Below are 24683 nucleotides of genomic sequence, written 5' to 3' on the forward strand. Positions count from 1 at the left end.
TCTTTCCTTCTTCCCACAGCTGAAGAGCTATGTGGTACAAGGAGGAGTCAGCAGATGGCACCCATGGCACTTGATACAGCCAGAGCACACACATCCTGATGTACTTTAGTTCACACACAGTGGATTAGTCATGGAAAGTGTGGGGGTTTTCTGTACCAGCCAGGATTTTGCTTTATACAGTAGAAATAGTCTAAGTGAGTATAAATTAACTTCACTATCAAGGTGACCTGCTGTATTCTTATTAGGTGCAAGGAATGATCAGAAACAAGTGGAACAGTGCTTTTCACTTTCATAATTTTCACCTCAAATTCCACAATATTGGTGTTTTACCCGGTTTTCAGAAGTGATACAGCTGTGTGAGAATCCCAGTTTCAAATACTCTCCTTCAACCCTACCCTGCACACACCTAAGGTACAACCTTAAGAAAAAAGAAAGAACCACATATAGATGGTGATTCAGGTGTACCGTAAAGCTCAAACACACAGAAGGCATTAACAAGAACCTAAATCAATATCACAGAATACTGACACAACCCATGTCTTATAGGTTTGGGGTTAATAGCAGCGCATATGGTACAGTAATGTGGATAAAGGATTGCTTTTGAAGGACCTTTAAAAGCACAGTGGGGTATGGAAGGCATTAACTGCTAATGCAGAAGTAGGAGAAAAAGCAAGGTAGGGTACCAAATATTTCAAGGAGATCAGGCTATCCAGACACTGTATACCACATATTTGCGATACATATAAAACACGACAAATCCTAACAGTCACTGTCCTCACATGACTTTCAGCCTATGAAGAATTTTCTGAGAATCCAGCATCTGTTAATGTTTGTGCACAGGCTCTACCCCTCCCTTCCCTTTCAGATATACTACCAAAAAGTAGTTGGTGGTTGGTTTTTTACCCTGGAATAATTCTCATTCAACGCGCAGATCTGTCCAAGACCTACTAATAGGAGAATAAAAAGAGAAAGAATGGGATGGAAAAATAAGGATTGTACTGGGAATGGAATATATGAGTTTCAGAAAAATCTCCTCTTATTTTGTAATGTGTTCAGTAAAGGTGTTGACAAGGCATCCATCCCGACCTGCCTTGCGACCATGAGACCTGCCTTGCGACCATGAGACCTGCCTTGCGACCATGAGACCTGCCTTGCGACCATGAGACCTGCCTTAATTCTTAGACCTGAAGTAAATACATGAAATGCAGATACATACCGTGGACAAACTACTCTGAACAGTTTTTTTCTTGTCACTACATAATGTTAGTCTGATCATACATTTTAGATCAACAGAAAGACTAGAGTGCAATAGGGTTTTGAACAGATAGTCTGAACTGTGCTTCAGTAAGGGACAGTTACCTCCACAAACATTTCTCAGAATTTAAATAAATACACAGGACATACTACATTTGCTATATGTAGGTCCTAAAACAGCAGGGAGGCAGAAAAACTTCCGTTTCAAAACTATAAGGCTGATTTATTCTTTACTGATCGTCTTAATATAAGAATTTGGGAAAGACTCTTTAAAAGGTATAAGCTTTATTATTTAAATCATTTGAAACTGGAATAAAAAGGAAAACATTATCTTCTTAAGAAACACTCCTGTACCATTTCTGCTATGTGTTTCTCCCTCTAACTACAAGACAAACGGGAACAATTAGAATGCTCATATCAGAAGAGGCTGTATTGCAGAGAGCACAGCAGATATAATGGACACTATGTTTAAAGAAACACCTGAAATGAACCTGTCATAGTAACAAGGAAGATTTGCAGCTACAGATGTAAGGGGATTTACAGAAGCACATGGGAAAGAAGGACAGCATAACACCATCCTGTGATATATTTCTGCAGTTCCTGTTGACAGCAGCAGACCTGAACGGAATTTGGAACTGTCCATGCCTCAAACCTTTAAGTCAGATGGTGAGAAGCAGCCATGTGTATTTATTCAGAGAAATAGGATCACTAACAGATAAGAACAGAATGGGTCTGTAAGTTATTAATTTAAGTATATATCATTATATAACCTGAATTTTCTTGTTGCTTGTTCAACAGGCATTCTTGGGAAGAAACCACCCAAAAGCTTTGCAAAGGCAAGAAAGTAAAAGCAACCAGTGTCAGAAGGAAGTAAACTTACTCATGTATATTAAACATGTTTGATACGGCACAGGAGCCAGCATCTGGATCAGGGCCTGTGCTGTGTCAATGCTTTCAGTTTGTATATGGCCCTGCCCCAGGAACTGAAGGGAAAACCAAGTAAAAGTAACTCCAGTTTCCAAACTGGCAGAAGGCTGATCCAGACCACCCCGTAGCTTGACGCAACGTAATCTCGGCCACTTGACATACCCCATTCCTTTCAGTTCAACATTGGTGTTACTTCAGCCTGAGTGAACTGACTGTATTTTCAGTCAGGGGTACCACAAACTCCAGCTCTTAAACAAAAACAAAAAAAAAACCAAAAACAAGCAAAAACCACCCACAACCACCCCACACCAAATAAACACACCTAAACCCCAAAGCCTTCAACAAGAAATATCTTGAGAAATAGATAAACAATCAACTGAGTCATGAAGAATAAAAAACAGAAGAGACATGCATTGCTTGACTTCATCATGGCTTTTAGAAGTCAGCCCCATGGTGCACACCAGCCTCTTACTGAGGCCTTAAAGCAGGGGCCAACTCCCACTCCACAAGGGTCTGGTACCTCATTTCCTCAGCATCTTATAAAGTTTTCAGTTTTGTTCTTCCCTTCTAAGCCAGCCAGCCACTGAAAACACACAGATGAAGCTACCCAATTTCTCCATTATACTAGCTCCAGTAACATTAAATGCAAAATTTCTAAGTGATTGCATGCAGTAGTCTTACAGTGTCTTTATGCTTTTTAGACTAACTGCAAAACCAATTAAAGATAACATACTGATTTAAATCCACTCTGCTGCAGTGTAATAGATGCCTTCATTACTCTCTTGCCAGGGATACTGTAATTTCTTCTTCCAATCCTACTGTCATCTTAACTTCCAGCTCATTAGTCTCTATCACATGGTAAAGTTTCTCTTATCCCTCTGAGACACACACATTACATCTACCATATCTCCAATGCCTCTGCTTCTGTATTAAGTTTCAAAGCCTAGCACAAAAGTCATGTAACTTAAGCAGGGTAAAGTATCCATAAAAAGCAATCAAATTAAAGCAAAAGAACCTACAATTAAAAGCAATCAAATTAAAGCAAGACAATAAAAAAAAGTACAAGATACATTATTTTTAAAACCATTCACGCACTCGTACTACACAGGAAACTAAGTCAGCTGACAGAATAGTATAGTTCATCAGCAGATCTGTTGCCTGAGGATTGGCTCTGAGAACACAGCCACAGAGAAATCTTTGCAGTATTGCAGCAAATGCTGAAACTTCCATCGGCCACAAAGAACCCTGAGTTTATCTGGCACAGAAGAGAACATGTTTTTAAATGCACAGAAGTAATTGATAATTCAATTCACCTTGGTTCAACTCTGAATACGATCTCTCAGGTTTGTGCTCAAATCTGTCGCAGAATTTGTCTCAACCAATGCCACAATCTTAAAAGCTGCTGTCCCTCTTCTCCGCTCTGTATTACCTCAAATCACCTTCCAGTATCCCTCATTTTCTAAGACTACCTTTCTTTTCAAGCGTTACTTTTTCCCTACCCAATAAGCATTACTTACTAATTACATTATACTCTGGTGCAGCGTTCTTAACATACATTTTGTATGAAACATTTGAGATATTCCTTTAAATAACTGGTAATTAGAGTTGTAGATTTACATTTTTGAAAGCAATTGAGCCAGAACGTAGCTTCTGCAAATGCAGTGTCTTTATGCATTGGTAATGAAGGCTGACCTTCATTTAGAAGCTTTTTCCTTGGGCCAGAAAACTGATATCAAAACTTGTGGACGGATTAGGACCCCTGATGGTATTAAAATAAGGAACAGCTGCTGCACTAACCACATTAGAATGGCTTTACTGCACTTTTTGATTACTATCAGCTAGAAAAACAGTATTTTTGGTGACTTCAGAATGACAGTTTGCTGGAGGGAGAACGGCAAAACTGTGTTTGATTATTAGCAGATACAAACTACTCAGTGGAACAAACCAAAGATTTGTCTATAGACTACATAAAGGCAGCTTTTTCCTTTGAAAGATGTAGCTCTTGCTTGTGTCAGCAGTTACCAGAAGGGTTGACTTCTTACTTTAATACACACTGTGCCGACATAAAAGTTTCAATTAGATGCAAGGAAGTTCCTGCAGAAATCATTGCTGCGGTTTATTCCAAGTGTGACCTGGTGTCTATCTTCTCAGCTTTATATTGCTTTACAAAGACATGCTACACATTAGATTGTCAGACATGAAAAAAGGCAAAAAAAACTGGGAGTAACACTGGTTAAGAATAGCAACTCTCACCCAGTTACAATAAATCAAACTTTCTCAAACTTGGTAAATAGGAAATGGCATAAAATTGCATGGAGAGATTGCTGCTAGGTTTTCTTGCTTCTCATCCCAGAAGGCAACATATCCTGCTATCATTCGGGAACAAAAATGCTCAGTATTCCATGTACATGCAGTCAACTCTCAAATATTTTTAAACAGGGTAATCAAAAAGAAAAAGCTACCACCACCAAAACTTCTCTGTCAGCAGAAGCCCTTGGTTTAACTCCACGTCCCAGCTAACACTGGTAGAGTTCAGAGGGAAGGCATACTAGCTTCAGTGTTCCAGGCCAGATCTCAACTTCCTCAAAGATCAAAAGGCATTTGAGTCCAGGAGTTTAGTTCAACCTAATACAGGAGACAGACAACTGCAAAGTGGAATCTTAAATTTGTACAGTGTTTAGAGATCTCTTGAGTCAGACCTACCCACAGTTTATCCTACCATGTCCGCTGTGCTAGAGAAAGGACTAATTAAGAGAACAATTCTTTACTGACTTACAGATAGGACCTTACAATTCCCTCTGACTCCCAGAGCCTGTTTTCTCATGCCACAACAGAAGGTCCTCATAAACCTTGGTACCGATTTACCAACACCTTTGTGAAAAGGTCTCATTATTCAAAACTCTGTATATTTCAGTAGAGTTGATAAGAAAATTTTATTCCTGTACAAAAATAATGAAGTACTTACCCTGAATGGTCCTTTCCCAGGAAAGATTTCCCACCCACCCTGGTTTCTTGAGATAACGTGTTCCCTCTAGACTGCAGAGTAGAGCATGACAGAAAGACAACACTAGAATAATTTTTCCATAGTTGTCCATAAGGAGAAAAGTACATTTCCAAATTTAAAAAGCAGACAGTAACTGCTGTCTTGTGTGCTCTGGAAAGAACATTAGGCCATTTATTTTTGTAATTTACAAACAACTAGTATAGTTACATGCTTTGAAGCATTACTCCAAATTTCAGCCGCAACAAATACAGGCCTACCTTTAACCCAGTTGATCTTTTGCCAGGCATGTTCTTCCATCGAAACAAGGGCATTTATGCTACCAAGCACCCCGTGCACGGATGGGAAAATAACCTAAAGTACTATATAATTTATTAGACAGTGTCCACATTACAGACAGTCGTGTGTCAGGACCAGAAATACTTGTTACTTTTTTTGGTTGGTTGATCGAGTTTTTTGTTGCTTTAAAAAAAAAGCTCAACATATTTTCAGAGCAGGAATTGAACACTGATTGAATTGAAGAATATTTAGAGCTTGGTAATTCCTGGATGTCACCAGGATAATCACGGCCAAGTATACCTTCTACTTGCATGCGATGAAGTGGACATAGGCAAATTCAACTTGACTATACTGTTACAACTGCCCAATCTCAGTTACAACTCAGTAACTCAGTTACAACTGCCCTTTGTGTTTCTTCAAAGGCTGTCAAATCATAAAGCTTATGCATTTTTCCAGAAAGACAGCAGAAATGCTGAAGCCTTTCAGTAACAGCTAGAACCGCCTAAGAGGGAAAAGAGAAGGAATACCTAAACCAGACTAGACTAACAACTCCTTACAGTTCCATTACAAACTCTGCAGATCATCCCAGATAAAATTAGCCTCAGACCCTATATGCATAAATATATGAGCTGCCTTTAGAACCCTCAGCAAGTTGGCTTGTTAACAGCAACAAGAGCGACCTCCTTATATGTACATATATTAAAATTCTGACTATGCAAGCCACATCAATCAAGACTAGTTCATTTCCTCCCCTCAAACCAGAATGAATGCGCAGTAGACCCCAAATGTCAGTGAAGGTTCTCTTCACTACTGCCCTTTTCTCCAGTGAAACCTCAGCACCTTACTGTGGCTAAGGTTCTAGTCCTAGGGAGCCCCAGACACTCATGTGCTTTGTAGATCTTAGTGCCAGTCATGTTTAGATAGTTCATAATACAGTATGTCCAACTTCACGAAGCAACTGCTTTCATTACCTGAGCCCCTCAGCATAACTCACAACTGACCTGTCAGTAAAGCACAGAAACGCCAGCTGTACAGAGGAGCTGTCAGGCCAGCATCCTATTCCCTGTGTCAACATGTAGTTGACTAACAAGGTCCAGCAGCTGTACCACAGAAAGGACACTAAGGTAGGTTTATGAATGACAAATATCAACAGCTCTTTTAGGTTGTAGAGAGAACTTAGATAATGGGGCTAAAAAAGTTGGGGTTATCACTCCAGCAGTCAGATGGGATCTCAGAGGCAAAGCATGAAAGTTCATAGGTGTTTTTAGCTGAAATATTTTATTGCACTGATATGGTTCACAGAGAAAGTATTTGAAGTGGGTTACAGAATAAACGTCACGGAAAATTACTTTTTTAGACTGCATACTTCTCAGAGGAAGAACAGCTTCCTATAGCTAAATTTTAGTGCCTCCATGATCATACAAAACAAGCAGTTCTTAGATGTCCGTAAACCACCATCCAAGGAACAGTGCAAGACAGGATTCCCAGAGGGCAGCTATGATTCATGAAGTGATGAAGGACACTGGTCCAGCAGCCTTTCTTTGCAAGCTCTCTGCATCTAATAAAATAAAAGTACATATACAGCACATATTAAAGAAACATTTCCATTTTTACAGAATGACAGGGAATAACATTCATCCCATTTATAATGCAGAACAAAACAAAGTAGGTAGAGATTCCACAGCTCAAGGCACAGTCTGTTTCAAGTGGCAGTTTCTGATAATGTTATCGTACCAACGAACAACCACCTTAAAAGGTAGAAAAACTGAAAGTAAAACAAAGCAACAGCAAGTGTACCAGGAAGGCAGAATGAAGCCTGCATTCCTTTCCAGCCTTGGAGCAGTGACTTCATCTTTGCTAGGGTGACCTTCCACTGAGTCCAGGCTTGAACACTAATATTAGACTAAAAAGAAGTGTGCCACCCTCTAAATATAACGATGACTCAACACCTAGAGGCTTTGGTGATGTAATATGACCAAAGTGGTTCTGACTTCACAATCTAGATTTTTAAAAATGAAGTCAAAATGAACAGATCTTCCCCTGCAGAAACAAAGCCTGCCTCCTAGAGCATCTTCTTGAATTAGCCTGTAGGAAAAGGGAGCCAAAGACACATTTCACACATGGCAGCAGACACACCGGCTCCACTTTGTTTAAAAGGAGCACTCACCAGACACATTTCAATTATATGCTTCAGAGTCAAAGCATCAGTAGAAAGTTTCAGTTCCACAATGAACATATAAAAAGTTAAAGACAACACAGCAGACCACAGAACAGTCCAGTGTCTTTTACTGCACCTTAAAAATAAAAATAGCAGTACGAAGATGTGCTTTGTCAAGAGAGCTGAATGCAAGTAAAAAGGAAAAAAGCCTTTCCAAGCAAGGCTACAGAGTTCTCTTAAAGCATCATCCTTGGACAAATATTCCAAGCACTCACTTGAGGTAGCCTTAAGTCTTTTTCAAGGCCCGAGCTCAATAATGCATCTTAAAAAAAAAAAAAGGTCACAGGTAGCCTATAGACTTCTGCAGTAAAGCAAGTAGTCATCCAATATATGTAATGAAAGTTACAATGTGAAAGAAACCCTCATGAAAATAGTAACTGTTTTCATAATAAAGTCCTTCCATTAAAGTAGGATTCTCTTTTCCATTGACTTGTTAGTTTGACTTCTCCTCTCTTCCCGACCCTGCCTCCATTAAGCTTGTGGTTGAGAAAATGCATTTTTAACCACCTTCATTTCCCAGTCTTGCGTTCACACACTGACCCTCCTCATCAGAAGAATTAGGATACACGTAACATTTGTTCACAAAATCAGACTGGTGAGGGTTGGAAGGGACTTCATGAGGTCATCTTGTCCAACACCCCTGCCTAAGCAGGCCCACTGAAAGCTAGCTGCCCAGGACCATGTCCAGACAGCTTTTGACTACCTCCGTGGAAGAAGACTGCACCTCCTCCCTGGGCAACCTGTGCCAGTGCTTGGTCGCTCTCACAGTAGGAAAAGTGTTTCCTGATGTTCAGAAGGAACCTCCTGTGTTCCACAGGAGTCTGTGGAACACAGACTGTGGAACACAGTCTGTGCCCACAGCCTCTGGTCCTGGCACTGGGCACCACTGAAAAGAGCCTGGCTCTGTCTCCCTTGCACCCTCCCTTCAGGTGTTAATACACACTGATACAATCCCCCTGAGCCTTCTCTTCTCCAGGCTGAAGAGTCACAGCTCTCAGCCTTTCTTCATAGGAGAGAGGCTCTAGTCCCTTCATCATCTTAGTGGCCCTTTGCTAGAGTCTCTTCAGTATGTCCACATTCTCCTCGAACTGGAAAGTCCAGAACTGGACACATGTTTAGGCACTATTATTTCTGCATGAGAAAATAATATCCCCTATTGGTTTGAATTACACAGGCAAGAAAAAAGCTCTTAATGGACTTTGGCTATCATGTCCTAGGCAGCTCCACCATAACTAAAATGCTCTGAAACTGATTAAACCTTCTTTATCTGAAATATAACTATCAAGTTTAATAGGTGCTCCTTCCAATTTGAGCCAAAATAGTGGGGGGGAAAAAAAGAGCACGCAGCCTCTGAACAGCTTGAGGAAACACATCCTTCCCTCACGTAAGCATATTCTAATGGTGACAGCTTTGTGCAAACATCTCCTGAAGCATTACAGCATCTGAAGGAACCATCTTAAGAGACAAAGATACTTCACTTTGACAGCCCACTTACCAGTTTCAGCCCGAGGGAAGTTGCACAGTCATGTAACAGAAAGGGTGGCTTTACAAAACAGTGATACACACGTAATAAAAGCACAACAGAAGAGTTACCATCCAGAAAGCCTGAGGGCTATGTGTAGCAATTAACTTAACACACACACATATCCAAGCCTTTGGAGTAATCAGTCATGCCCTTTGGCTCGCCACCACAATTGTTTTATCAGGAAAGATAAAAGCAGCAGCACCTCCCATTCAGTCACACTATCCGCCAAAAATAACAGTCTCAGTTTTGCCGTATCTTGCTCATGTAAGTAGTCCAAATCAGTTTTTCCAAGAGACATGTTGCAAATCCCAGGGTTTAGGAGTAATTTTATTTTTAGCTGCTTTACAATAAGATTTCCATGACCCAACCAAGTCACCATACGTTCCAAAACACAAAAAACCTGCCCCTACCATTAAGAGGTTATACACCAAAACAAATGATTAGAACACAGGACAGTGATGGGAACACAGCTGAATATGGTCCCGGCTTTGCAACTGGCCTGTTGGATAACCTACTTCTCCACACCTTTGTTCTTCCTTAAAAACTAAAAAGCTCAGTATTTTCTAGTCACATAGTAAAGAAGGTACGCTTTCATTTTCTGTGCAAAGGAGCAGGTTGCCCATGATGGGAGTGGAGATAAGCAAAACAACCTCCCTTCAGTTGTAGCAATCTGTTAGAGCATTGAAGCTGCTAAGCCATCCTGTGCAAATCCTTAAATGCCCATATTATCAACCCAGCTATCCAGGACATTCTCCTGACCTAAGCAGAGATTTCGTTCCAAGAACACAGGTCTGTAAGGTAGGGAAATATTTTTTTTTGACCAGATGCTCTGTTACTGTAGAAAAATCAGATATAAGTGGCTAGTATTAGTCTATATCCCCCTTTCTTCTGCCAGTGTTTTAAGACCAGGCAGTCACTCCTCAGCAGCTTCCTTTAAGCCAGGTGGCAACACTCATCTTCAGATGCCAGGGGCCACAACTCTTCAGACTCACTCTATATTGAGACCTTAGGATGCCAGCCAAGAGAAAACTCAAGCCTGACCTGATACAGTTTCTTCAGCTGTAAAGCGCATGGCTGCAAGAATTCCTTGTCTTCATGAAATGAAGGTCCAAACTACAGCTCCCTATAGATGCCATCACTCCTGGTAGGCAACACAGAATCCTTTCTAAGAAGTGCTGTACAGCCCCGTGATATTGGTGAAAGGGTGCATGGGATACAGGACACAGTAAGAACAAAGCAAATCAGCTTACCCACAGTGCAGGTGTATGTGCAGCTGAGTGTTCCCTCAGGGTTGCTGCATGCCCTTACTCAAGCACAAACTGGAGTTTACCCTATATTTTTTAAAAATCTTAGTGTACCACTACATATACATTTGATCAATATATAAATGAAGATATGATTGTTAGCAGCATGTATTTATTGTGATTGTGATATTTTAAACTTTAGCTTAGTAACCTGACAATATTTTGTTGAATTCATGTGTGCTCTTATCCTGCAGCAACAGTTAATAATAGAAAGGATTACGGGTATTAATCAACTAGGAACACAAGTACATGTTCTACAGGAATAATAAAAATCATAATCAGCTCCCCAGGTCCTTGGATTTAATGAGAAATCTGAAGGTAATCCCATCTAGTTAAATATAGACTTAGAGGAGTAACTACTTACCTGCAAACAGAGCTGTTCAATCTATGTCAGATAGTTTACAGACATGCACATGGAACAGAATGTCCACCTCCACAACCCAGCTGCTATCCTTAAGGCACATCCTTAAGTCCTGCCAGTCTTTGGGGATTGCTATCCCACATTCTTATATAATCACCCATTCCATTTGCTAACTAAGCCATCAGCTAAATACTAGAGTACAGCTTTCAAATGGGAAAGCTCAGGAGCAACTGGGGATAGATTCTCTGCAGGATGAAGAGATATTCTCTAGTTCTAGGCAGGCTACTGTTTTCTTCCTTTAAAACTGGACTTTCAGACCCCTTCAAGTTTAGTGAAATTCATTACCAGATAGTTATAAAATTCCAGAGAACAGCACAATTCCACTTGTGGAGCCTCAACCGGTACCAATTTCAGTACCTTTAACAGGAAGCCTGTATCCTTAGAAGTCTTGTTTTATTTCCCTTTCATCTGGTAATTTCCCCACAAAAGACCCTTTCTCTTGGACTAACTTCCTGGCCAGCTTTGGTTCCAGTGAATCTGCAGTTTTATCTGGATACCTCATCAGCCAGTTCCAGCCAAAACCCTCCTTACCACTGCCAGCTTGTTTCTCAATTGAAAATTCTGGATGAGACGCTCAAGCAGCCTCAGATGTGCCTGTAACAATTAGTCTGGGCTAATTTCATCAGATAAAGCTCCAAGCTATCAGTTTTATATTCCTGACATCTCCATCAGTTAGATTAGTAGGCTAAAAAAGAGGGATGGAACACTTCCTGCAATTTTTTTTTTAAATTTTAAGAGGATATAGTCTAAAACAATGTTGAAAACAAATTGCAGAGTTAAAAATACTCATGCAGTTCCTTTTGTCTTTGTTCTCACTATCATTCAATTTAGATTTTCCAGCTAAAATACTATTTCAGATAACTAAAAACATTCGAGACCTTACCTCTCTCTACAGCTACCTAAAAGGGGGTTGTAGCAAAGTGGGTGTTGGTCTCTTTTCCCAAGTGGCAAGTGATAGAACGAGAGGAAATGGGCTCAAGATGGGCCAGGGAGGTTTAGATTGGATATTAGGAAACATTTCTTCACTGAAAGAGTGGTCAGGCATTGGAACAGGCTGCCCAGGGAAGTGGTAGAGTTGCCATCCCTGGAGGTATTTAAGAGACATGTAGATGGCATGCTTAGGGACCTGGTTTAGTGGTGGACTTGGCAGTGCTAGATTTATGGTCAGACTCGATGATCTTAAGGGTCTTTTCCAACCTAAATGATTCTATGAGGAAACAGAAGAAAGGCAGCCTCCCATCACAGTGGTATGTGATCAGCAAATGGGAGAAACTTTCACATGTTTAACTTTGCCATCTCCATCATGACTGCAACTATGGTTGCTATGAAGACATGTACCCACATTTCAGTATTCTGCAAATCTGAACAAAAGAAAAACATTTTTGTTCATTGCAGTTGACAAAAAGGCTTTTAAGTTCTTGAAAGAAACACAGTAGGATGTTGTTGTCACCTTAGAAACTCATACTTGTGACCCAATTTCTTTGTACAAGACAGATTAAACTGTTTGATTGAAACTGCAGTAAACACAAACATAAGGCATATGTTTATCTTACATAGAAAGTATGGAAACTGACACTGTACCTTACTGTCCTCGTCTTCAAACACAGACTGGTGAACATTACAAGCAAAGAGAGAATTCGGGAGATCATTGAAGTCAATTATTTCATGAAAATCTTCCTCTGCAAAACATCTCTTTAAATCGTTGTCTCCATTTAGAGAGTAGAGTAAGAACTGTCCTCCGTCCTCCGGGATGCAGCCATAGTGACCGAGGCCTCGCATTCCAAAGTATGAGTCTCCCCTCATCCCTGGCAGCACGGAGAAGAAAGACACAGTTACACTACACTTTCAAAAATATCACATACACAACCCAAAAATTCTTAGTTTTAGGGGCTTAGTTTGTAGAAAGCTTATTTCACACTATTTTAAGGCAACAACTGACCTCTGAAACTGGACACCAAGACTAGTGTCACCAAGGCTCAAGTAGGGACTTTGCTCTGGTTTCGTTTATTAGCCCAGAAGAGACCTAACCATATCAACACAAGCTGCTAAACAGAACCAGAAAAGCCAGGCACTACTTAAGTGCCCCTTGCCCTAAAAGAAATTACTACATTGTATCTGGGTTTAAGAGTCATGTTTGTTATTGGGAAGGCAGGCTGGGGCTTCTGAGCTTGCAGTCGGCTTAGAGAGAAAGTGTAATGCACTGGATAAGAAGAAAATGAAAATAGCTTTGAAAATTATACCAGGCATCAACTCAGAAAAAAAAAAGACAAAAAAGTCAACCCTGTTGGAAAGTACCATGAACATAGAATCAAAACCAGTACAACTAAGATATATCACTATTACAAGGAATAAAGTCAATTTTTTCTACAGTAGGAGGACAGAACATACCCTGGTTTTCCAGGCCCATTAGCAATTTCTTCATTTGCATCTTAATCACATTAGGAAGCAAATAAAAAAGGGAAGAATGGACTCAGGAGATGATTCTCACCACCTTTAAGGAAAATCCTGCTGTCTTTGAAGCCTCTACCCCAAATCCAACGGAGTAGAAAGATAATGTTAAGACACACTGAAGGACACAGAAGTAACAAGCCCATACATCAAACACTATCCCTACTCTTGATACAAGAGTAAACTTCCTACCAGCCAAGTGGAGTAAGTAAAGGTCCAATTAATTATTAGTGTGTTCATTAGTATAAATTCAGGTATTTATCATGGCTAGTGCAGTCAGTCCTTAGTACAGCTGTATAAGACAGACTATAACCTCTATACAGCTCTAGTAAGCTGACTAGAAGCTATGCAAAAGAATAATTAGTTACCTTATATTTTTCCTTCTTTCAATAGCAAGATGCAACTATTGGCTGCTTTTTCTCCTCATAAAATAAGGAGTTACGTAAACACAGTGTGCTCATCTGTTTCAGATTTGCCCTTGCTCTATTGCATACTTGCTATTCTCTATAAATAGTTGTAAATATTAGCTCAAATACACTATTTAGGACTGGTGTCCAAAATTAAACCCTTCTTATTAAAAATGGGCTTATTTAGACTTAATCTCAGTAAAGCAAATTATGGAGCTAGTTTGCCATGCCCGTGCCTTTCATATAACCTCATTTCTGCTGCAGCTCTGGAATGACATCTGACTGATGACAGAGCACATCATTCCATAACCTTACATTACGGAAATGTCAGTAATTGTTATTGCTGAAGTCTCAGGGCTAATGACAAAGTACCCAAGAAACCAAACTGAAGTCATGCTCAAAAGTATCAGTTTGGAGCACTGAGTCCGTGCTTACCACACTCTCAGATCACATGATAGGACCAGATTTATTAGCCAGTCAGAACAACTAAGGTTGGAAAGGGCCTGCAGAGGTTATCTAGTCTGAACCACAAGGTCAGCCCAGGATAATTCAGGACCTTGTCCAGAGCTAAATGTTGGACAGCAATACCACTCAGTGCATATAATGATCTGCAGAGAGCTGGTAGGTCACAGGCTCTTAGCTGTCCTCCTTTTCTGGGTACTAAAATACATTACACAGCTAAAAACAGAATAGTTTCCTAGTCCTGTGTTCTATGCATGTAATTTATGAGGGAGGGCTTTAAAACAAACAAAGATGCCGTGTTGTAAAGAAGCAGGTGTGACGTGAAAGCCTCAGGCCAATTATCACTTTTTTACTGTGTCAACCTGGCAACAAGTTTTTAGACTATCAAATATGCACTAGTCTTTTCACCACCTCAATCTGACATTAGTACAACTATCTCCAACTAATTGCATTTTAGGAATTTAATTCTAACTGAAAAGAAAAAAGCCTGAACAATTGACAGAGGAGGTGGCTAGAACTTCAAATAGTACACATTAGTGTATAGGAACTCAGTATCACAGCATATATTGCCTCTGGTATTTGAACCAACTCACTTAAGCCTAGTATTGCCATACATTTCAGTGTAGTCATATCCAGATAAGGACTAGAAAGAAACCTTCACAGCAGCCACTACTGCTTAAGGAAGAACCTTACATTCAGAATGTGACAGAAAATATTAATAGATCATCTACTCCAAATGCAACCATCTCTAAATATGTTTGCCATCATATATAGCCTGTGTCAAGATTAGATTCTTTGCTTTCAGGTTTATGAACATAAACCTCAAGCCTGGTATGTTACAAAATAACTTATATGGCAGAGCAGACTTACCTGCAAGTATGAAGTTTTTCATTCACAAGAGTCAAGTTACTTGCAGTCAATGAAGGTACTGAGTATTTTCTAGCCACACTGGGCAAAACCCTTCTTCCCCCATACATATTAACCTGCAAGAGTCCATTCAGCAGAGAGGGATGTTTCAAAGCCAACTTTACACAGAGTCAAGAGGACAAAGAGCCAAGAGTTGTAGCAATCTAGATTGTGAATTAACACTCACTAAGCATTCTAGTGAGAAGAGGGGAGATTAGACAGAACTGGGAGTAGTGAAGTTTAAGATCTACAGGAATGTCTTAGGATATAACAAAACAGGAATCTGCTGGCTGAATGGAACTTAGAGCCAACGTAGAGTGAGAGAGGCAATACAGTACATAGAGTTATGTATGGAAAACAAATCAAATTATAAGAGCTGATTTCTTAAACTGTACCTTTTAGTCTAATAAATTAACTTCACTTTCATTGTAAAGTATACAGTACTGTTAAAGATAACTTCATGGCAGCTAACAAATTTCATAGATCCTGTTCCCCAATGCACAAAAAAAGCCATTAAGGTATGCACAGAAATAAAGAACCTCAATATTACCAACAGAAGTCAGAAAAGTCTACAGGTTTCTTCATTAAACTGTTGGGGTTTTAATTTTCTTACCCTGGCAGAACCATATTATAAAGGTACCAGATAGGAAATGAAGCTTTTAATTTAAGAATTAAGCAAAACCGCTATGACAAGCAACAAAACACAGAAGGATTTTAAGTTACAACCACAACGTTCAGGATTTTAACCAACTTAATTTAGTTGGCAATCAGGAAATGAGCATACACTATAGCAGGCAATTCTACAATATGCAGGCTTCAAAGCTCCATCTGAGACTAGAAATTAATAAATAGTCTTACACTACGTGGCAGTAGTTTTGCTCTAGAGCTCTGCAACAGGAATGCTTTCTCCTTTCTCAGTCAATTCTTGAGAAAAATTTCCTCAGTGGGACTTGGGTATCAGTCAAGTAGCCTTGAGAAAGGCACTGCCTTGCATGCCTTTTGACCATCTCTTTTTCAAGACCTGTAGGTGTGTATGCATACACACACATGCCTCTTCTACACTTAAGATACACCCAGAATTCTGATCAGTCTTCCCTCCACTAGAAGGTCAACTTACAATACCCTGATCATTACATCCTCTTCCCAATTTAAGATGGGACCTGCAGAGTTAAGAACATCTGTATGGAATAACTTTTGTATATCAAAGTAAAATTTGTGCAGCAGGGGCCACGGACCACATAATATTAAGCGCAGCATCACAACTAAAATGGAAATCTTACTAAGACATATAAGCTCCCCAAGAGAAATAAACTGCCTATGAGCCTGAGCTCAATGATAATAAGAGGAGACAAACATACCCAACAACATTTGTTAGCACACTTCAAGCCCTTGGGCTATAAATTCAGGCTCTGACTAGACAAACTGCCAAAAGATGCAACATCATGCGCCTCTGGCTTCTCACTTCCAACACCAGTCACTTCCCAGAGACAGGCCCCATGCTACCTTTCATAGGAGAGAAAGTGTCTCCTGCCCTGATTCATGGCAGAACTGCACAAGGCGAGTCAGTTAGAGGAAAAGACCAGGCCTAAGGAGAACACATTTGTGTTTAACGCCATTAGGCAGATAACTGACCTGATTCATTTGTGGCTGCATAAATGTTTGCAGCAATCAGAAAAGAGTGGGAAAAGCTTTTTGGGAATGGGCAGGCGACAACAAAGGTTAGGACTGTACTTTTCAGCAACTAATCTACTTAAAGCTTTCATGACATTATGGTTGAGTTTTCACAGCTCTGCATGAACTCCATAATAAGTTGCCACATCAGACATTTTCAGCTAGTCACAAGCTGGAATTCTTACTTTTTTCTGCACTATTTGCAGTGTTAGTCATACATAAAACAAACCATAACTACATATCCTTTATTATGTCTGTCAAACACCTTAAGGCTGAGGTATAGTGATGTTTTGTGGTTTCTTTAAATTTACTTAACCACTTCAGGCAGCTCTCTGTCAAAAAAAAAAAATGTTCTTCTTCCAAATCTTCTACTAATTTAGGACAAAAAAGATCTTATATTTCAAATCCCTTAAAACAATTAATTCTAAATCATGTCTAATCCGGGTACTGGATTGTCGTATAAAATAAACACTATTTAAAGTCACCTTTTATGTAACTGTAATACAACCACTGGGTCACACTCCCATTTGTATTAAAGCTTCTTTCCACAGCTTCTGACAAAATAAGTTAAATTTCCCCCCTCTTATGGTCCCTTTTATATTATCAAAAAAACATAGAAAGACATCCACGTACGGGTAAACTGTAATCACCTTTCTTTTAAAAAGTAAAGAGTTCAAACTGAGTTGTGCCTTTGCTTTCCCTCCCAAAATCAGGAATTTTTTCAAATACTTAAGATCCCAGAAGTTGTCATACGGAATTTTAAAAGAAGTGGCAATGCCATAAAAATACAGTTAACACTAAGGTGTCACCCAGCACCAATACTGATGCTAAATTCAGTCACTGAGATCTTAACTGGGACCACACTAGTAAACTCCGTAGCAGGATTGTTCCTTTTAAAAGGCTGAGATACTGAGACAAACCAACCTGAGCCCAAGTTCACCTAACCTCCAGCTAATGCCGATATATTGCCACATCTGTTTATTACCTTTAAATAAAGCTCACCAATATGTAATCTGTATTCCTATGTTATTTCTGAATTTAGTGTAGGGTTTTGACCCTAAACTTTCAAGTCAGAAAATACATCACACAGAATACAGTACTATTAACCCTTGGAAAACCACGGCAGCCATTACCCTTCCAGACCCTACGTGGAATCTCCTTGTCACTTCTTTTGTGTAGTTCATATACACCATTTGCATCACTTTACACTGACATAAGTTATTTCAGATTTCTCCTATGGTCAATGGGTGCAAAAGCTTGTAATTTGTGATAGTTCAAAACAGGACGCCAACATCCTTCCCACCGGAACAGATTAGGTCATGTCAGTGTTCAACCCCGTAACCAAAAGCTCTGTAGAGATCCCAGGTGGGAGCTGAGTATTCATTCTGTTACCTCACTATTTTTAGACATGGTACCCCTCTAATTAAAATTAACAGAGACCGGCAGAAGATTATATTCATTGGCAAATAGCAATAGCTTACTGAAGTTTCTATCTGAAAAATTGTTATCAAAAAGTATTGCATTTCTAGTCTAAAACTAGAAGGGCAAATAGATACTGCTTGTCATGATGTTAGACCCCTACAGAGGGGAGAACTTCAGCTGAAATGTTGCTGAATGGGGATAACTTGAGCACGTGAAGTGTTTGAATGGACCAATGCCTTATATATCACCAAGCACATATAGATTATCCACTGTTTTTATGAAAACTAATAAGGCATTTCCTTGGAGACCATTTTCCTGTCTTAAGAGTTTTTAAAAAGAGTCCCTGAAGGCCATCAGGAAACAGGCACATCTCTTGAAATTGCTAGGAAACTTTACTTTTTTTTTATTAAACACTGCTTGCCATGACAAACAACATGACTAAAAATAGAATAAAGCAAACAAAAATGTTACAAATAGAAGCTTTAAATATAATCACTATAAACTAAAAGTATTATTGAGCCCTCAGTGCAAACCTGGAAACTGTAATCTACAGGAATTAAGAAAACTTCAGGAAAAAAGAAGTTGCAGGTTTTTCTAGAAGGGTCCAGAAAAAGTGTAGGAATTCCACCTCGGCTCCTACTATAAAAAAAACACCACACAGAAAATCCCACACACCCCAAACCAGCAAGTTTTACCATAATTCAAACCCACTGAATAAGATTTTACTGAAATGATCAGGTTTAATTAAACTAGTCACTGATTTAATGAAAGCAGAGTCACCGATTTCTGTAGTGTTAGCCTAAGGCTACAGCCCCTGCTGAAGTCAACTGGACCCACACTGAAGACTTTGGCAGAAGGCACGAGTGTACAGGGACGTTCAGAGAGTAGTAACCTACTGAAATTTCATTCCATTCTGCAAAATGAACACTGGAGATTAGTATTATTTTTATATGGTGCTAATTCTTCACTATGGAAAGCTTCCATGGACTTAAATGGAGACATTCTGCTTAATTATAAAGAGCAGAAGGGGACCTCATGTGACAGGATTAATGAACTGTTGCGGTCTCAAGAGCAATATAGTCACCCCTTCCCTTAACCTTCACCCCTGCCCCCCCCACCTGCGCAATGACTATTCACCTTACAGTAATGAAAATTACAGTAGAATGAAGCCCACTCACATTCTAACTCCAATTTTGTTACCACCAGACAAAAATAGCATCAATCTCCACTATTTCCTCTTGCAGAGGTGGCAGATATGAGGAAGAGGATTTTTTTTTTAAATGCTAACTGGTACAAATCCCAAATGTTCTAATCCTTTCCATTGACATTCTAGCCGTATTAAATTTAGCTGAGACTTTGTAACTATTTTGGGAAGCTTTTAACATCCAAAGGGACTATTCACTTTTGTTCATCTAAAGCAGGGCTGGCCATCGCAAGCTGTTCAAGACCTGCCTATTGCCCAGAAGGCTCAGCTGTGCCTCCCATGCCAGGGAGTGCTGCAGGTACCCCATGACCAGCAAAGGAACTCAGTTAGCATTGGCTTGCTAAGCAATCTGTATCTCCAGCCCCGGAGAAAACATGCCAGCAGACACTGGTGCTCAACCCTACTAAGCCAAGACTCCAGCCCCATTCCACAACAGGAAGATGATACTTTGAGCAACCAATGCCAGGCGTGAAGATTTTATGTGCTATTCTGAAGGCCAAGAAGCTGGGCTATGATTCATCAACCGCTAAAGTTACCATGGTAACATTAAGGTATTCAAAGAACAAAAAATCCTCCCCAAATCCAAAGAAACCCGAACAAGCTTTCTGATTACCTTCACTTGGCCTCTATGCTACGCTATTTAAAGCAAACCAGTTTTATAAGGGGCACACAGTATTACAGCGTCGCTGGCCTTCAGCCAGATCTGTCACCTCACACAGGGGTCATTGGAACACGTGCTTAATAGTCCTCTAGCTTGTAACATAGAATTCAGAACTGTACCCCGATTCTTACCAAGACCTATTTATCTTTGTCAGTTGGGAAGAAAAAAGGAAGAAAACATGTATGTCAGAACTACATGCAACAGGCGCTGGTCACAATGTTTAACTCCTAGAAGATACTCAAGACAACACAATGACTTGGAATACAATTTCAAAGTTTCCTTGAAAAGGATTTTCTGCTGGTACACACAAGTAATTTTGTAACGTAAAAACCACTAAGGCTACCAATGCAATGACAAACATTTTCAATGCCATGAGAAAGCAAGGCACTGAATCTGAATACACACTACAATATTTGGAAGAGGACAGACGAACTAGATCACACAGCTGACAACTCCTTCTCAGAAGCTTAAGGAAAATGGGACAGTTCCTGCTGTTAAAAAATAAAGGTACCAGTTACTAGTTAACAAAGTTGATAACCTACATAAAAAACTTCTGCTGTCCTTGTTTACTGTGATGCATTTGTAGTTTTTCTGATTGTTTTATATTCTCATAGTATTTAGACTTCCATTGATCAGGAATGATGTGCAACCATATAATTTAGTTTTGCTGCAAGAATAAATGCAGCGGAGTTTCTTTACAGTAATGACATTTTTCATGGAAAAAGTCTTCCTTTTCTACAGAGCAACCATTCTAACTAGGCAAACAACACAAAGAGCAAACCCATTGGTAAGTGCAGAACTTGAAAGCCTAACAGAGAAGCTCGTGTAAGGCATAACCCGGGATTAAACTACGATTCTTATTTGTATTATTTCCTTCAGCTGCTATATAAACCTATCATACATTTTCCTTTTAGGGAACTAGATCCTAGGATCTAGGAAGCGAGGGAAGTCCAAACTGAAGCAGTAGAGGGACCAAAATATTTCAGAGATACAAAAGTATCTAGGAGAGGTTCGGAAAAAGCCAACCAACAACTCTGGAGAACCACCTGCTATATAAGCATCAAATAACATCGTGTGGGATGCTGTAGCCGACTTTAAAGGAGCCGAAGCAGAGCCTCCCCCCGGGATAGGGGCTCCGCTGCGTTCTGCACACCAGCCCCGAGCTGTACGAGCCTGCACCGCTGCAAACCCCCGCGGGCTTGAGCCGGCACCCACCCAGCGCCCCTCGCACGGCTGCAACCCCCGCCCCACCACGCGGGGCCGCTCCCTCACCCCGCCGAGCCCGCTCCGCCCGCAGGGGCCCAGCCACCTGCCCCGCAGGACGGGCCGCCACGACGTCCTCCCTCGCCCCACGCCTCCCCCTCCGCCCACCGGCCATTTCCAGCCGCTCGGGGAGCGGGGGCTGCACAGCGGGCGCTGACCCCCGACACCCCAGCGCCGGAGGTCGGGGTCCCCCGGAAGCAGCGGGGTCGCCCCGGCCTCTCTCCGCAGCCCGCATCCCCCCGCGCCCGCAGAGCCGGCGGCGAGCTGAGCCCCGGGGTACGAGCGAGGCGCTGGGAGGGGGCCGGGGCGAGCCGGCGGGGCCGTTACATAACCCCGCCACGGCGGGCGCGCGGCACCAGGTCGGCGGGGCAGGGCTGGGCTGTGCTGTGCTGCGACCGGGCGGCCCCGCCGATGGAAGGAGCCCCTTCGCGGCAGCGGCCCTGCCCTTACCTGCCGCGGGTAGCTTGTCCCCCGCCTCCCCTGCCGCCGCCGCCGCCGAGCCCGAGGACCGCGCCGCCGGCTCCTCAGCGAGCACCCCGCACCTCTCGCCTACCCGCGCCGCTGAAGCGAAGGTGGAGGACAAGGCGGGAGGGGTGAGGGAGCCGCCGCAGCCCAATCAGCAAACTCCTCCGCCCAAACGAGCAGGAAGGAGCCACCAATGAGAATGCGAGAAGCAAACCGACCCCGCCTCCTCTACCCCAGGCCACGCCCCCACCTCCCACCGCTCCGCGCCGGGTCTCGGTTACCAGCGTGGGCGGCGGCGTTCCCCGCTCCTGTGGGGACAGGTGAGCCGGGGGAGGGTCTCACGGCGCCCCCGGCTCCCAGGGAGCGGTAGGGACCCGGCAGCGGTTTGTGTCCTCGTTATTCGTGTGTGGCAAAGCTTCCCTCCCTCAGGGTGTGGGTTCCCCTACCCTGAGGTGAGGAGGGATGGGGTGGGGTGGGGTGAGGTGAGGTGAGGTGGAGTGAAGAGAGGTGAGGTGAAGTGGGATGGAGTAGGGAGATGTGGGGTGGGATGAAATGGGAGCAAGGAGGGATGGGGTGGGGTAGGGAAGAGGTTGGATGGGTTGGAGAGAGGCGGCGTGGGATGCCGAGAGAAGATGTGGGATGGACGCCCACAGAGTCCAGCGCACCTTGCATGCTTTTAGTGACAAACATCCTAATGCCCCCCATGGGGGTTTTGTAGGGGCCTAAATGCCCCTGGGGTGGAGCTCCCAAGCACCGTTCCCACTTCTGACCACCACATACTGGCCATTGGAGTGAGCTCTTTCTGGAATGGATCTAGTTGTTCATCTCTTCTTCAGACTAACAGGTGCATAAGGTGTATCTCCCCATTACAGGCAAGGCCAGAAGGTGCATTTGTAGGACTCCTAAGGAACATCAAGGTTACAGTGGGAAAAGGCTGATCGTTGTCATGAATTTAAAAAGAAGAGAAAGCATTCAGATGCTCCCAAGGCATGCTTTATTAAAGGAAGGGCTATTTTCTCTCTTCCAGCTGTACTTCCGAGACTGCTATGCGTCAGAGGACAACACCAATTTTCTGTGGTCTCTTTGCTTTGGAACGTAATACAGAGGGATTTAATCAATAGGGTGATACAGAAATTTAAATAGGTTTCATTAAAGATGACTTTGAAAATCTATAGAATATAACGGAGAACTAGAAGACTTCCATATAATTATTAAATGCACTATAAAAAATCCATGGAAGGAATAGCTTTCCATTAGTTAAAAATACATAAAAAGTTGTATGCCATTTATAGCAGCACTTTCCAATAATACCAGAAGAAATTGTTGTACTGCACGAAATCAATAGCATATCCCACCTCACCTCAGCAAATACCTAAAAGCAATGCATTGTAGATTGATGTACTTGCAACAGAAGTGTTTTTTCCTGGTCCCATTAACTAAGGACTGACTTGTGCCTTGATGCATATCTGGTTTAGACACCTTCCAGGCTTTCTTCTTTGGTTCTACTTTTTTTTTTTTTAATATTAAATATGATAGGTAACTGATAGTAGTATTTATTATTTCTTGTTGTTTTATCCTTGTGCCTAAAATATTCAGCCTTGACCATGATCTTATTGCTTTAAGCACTATGCAGAAGAGAAAGCAAGCTATGGAACTGAAGATAACACAATATAAACTAATCAGGTTTTAAACCAAATTATATACTTGTGGTTTTGTTTGTTTGTTTGTTTGTTTTCAAAGAATTAAGCTGGTAGGGTATCTTCCTTTGTCTCCATTTACATACACTCCATTTGTCTTATTTTAATATTCTGAGTAGGAAGAACATCCTCTGTGCTTTTTCTGTACCACATTTTATGTCATAGAATTTCCTTGTGTCTTCATGTACACATACCTCTTAATTGTCTCTTCCTCATAGTAGCCAGTCTCAAGTTGTATTCTTTTTTTTTTTCTTCCTCTGTATTTTCACATTGGGAAGAATGTTTTCATTGCAATGAAGTTGCCCTAGCATATGCTTTTCTTGTAGTGAAATGGGAATCTCTGCAGTTATGAAAGCAAGCTAATCCATGTTCAGGAATAATCAGGAACACCTAAGCCAGTACTTTGGCAATGCTTTTATATGCATCCAGACATTACTGCTAACATAAAGGGGAAAACCCTCTAGAACTCCACTCTTTGCAGTAAAAATGTCCTTCAAATTAGCTAACAAAGAAAATGCCAAGAATTACAGGGCTTTTAATATCCCCCATTGCAAGCATTAAGGATTTCTGTTGGGAAAGGTCAGAAAGTAATATGTTAGTCAGACATGGCAAAGTGCTGCTGCAAAAATAAGAGAGTAAGAGCAACGGAGAGAACATCCTTCTTGGAGCCCTGCTGTTCACCCGCTTAGGCCCCAGTGCCGTTCAGGCCATGCAGCCCGAGTAGGCACCCTGTGCTTTGTAAATCCTGCGGGCATCTTCCCACAACCCAAGCAGTTGTGGAGTGCCAAAACCCGGAGGAAGCTGAAATTCTGGAAAGGATACCAAGGGAGGTGCTAAAACAGCTGCTACTTGCAAGATTTGCAAGCAGTGCTGTAGTCCTCCTCCCACAGAACTGAGTGGGAGTTTTGTTACGGATATCTCAGAGTACAGGCTCAGCCTATCTCATCCAAATCCTGAGCTGTTCATTATCTTCAGTCTGCACCTGCTTCTTATCTACAGATTTAATCTGTAAGCAAAAGTGGCCTCTCAAATGTGCTGAAGGAACCACGGGAACCCCAGTGAATTTCAACACAAAGTACTGTAACCAAAGACTTTGGCCCCTTGTGTTAAGCTGATTTCAGATCATCAAAATACAAACACTGACTCAC

At 41.5% G+C, this 24683-nt stretch overlaps 1 protein-coding gene across 1 annotated transcript in view; it reads right to left on the reverse strand.

Moving 5' to 3' along the window:
• The window catches only part of RCAN2 (regulator of calcineurin 2), a 99902-nt gene extending 77957 nt beyond the window's left edge, over nucleotides 1-21945 (reverse strand). The window contains exons 1-2 of the mRNA XM_075086639.1: nucleotides 21824-21945; nucleotides 12511-12734 (exon numbers count right to left, since the gene is read on the reverse strand). Of these exons, the coding sequence (XP_074942740.1) occupies nucleotides 12511-12732 (222 nt within the window). The 5' untranslated portion in view covers nucleotides 12733-12734; nucleotides 21824-21945. The remainder of the gene's footprint in view (nucleotides 1-12510; nucleotides 12735-21823) is intronic.
• Nucleotides 21946-24683: the final 2738 nt, after the last annotated feature.

The sequence above is a fragment of the Phalacrocorax aristotelis genome, chromosome 3, assembly GCF_949628215.1.
Source record: "Phalacrocorax aristotelis chromosome 3, bGulAri2.1, whole genome shotgun sequence".
NCBI classification, from domain to species: domain Eukaryota; kingdom Metazoa; phylum Chordata; class Aves; order Suliformes; family Phalacrocoracidae; genus Phalacrocorax; species Phalacrocorax aristotelis.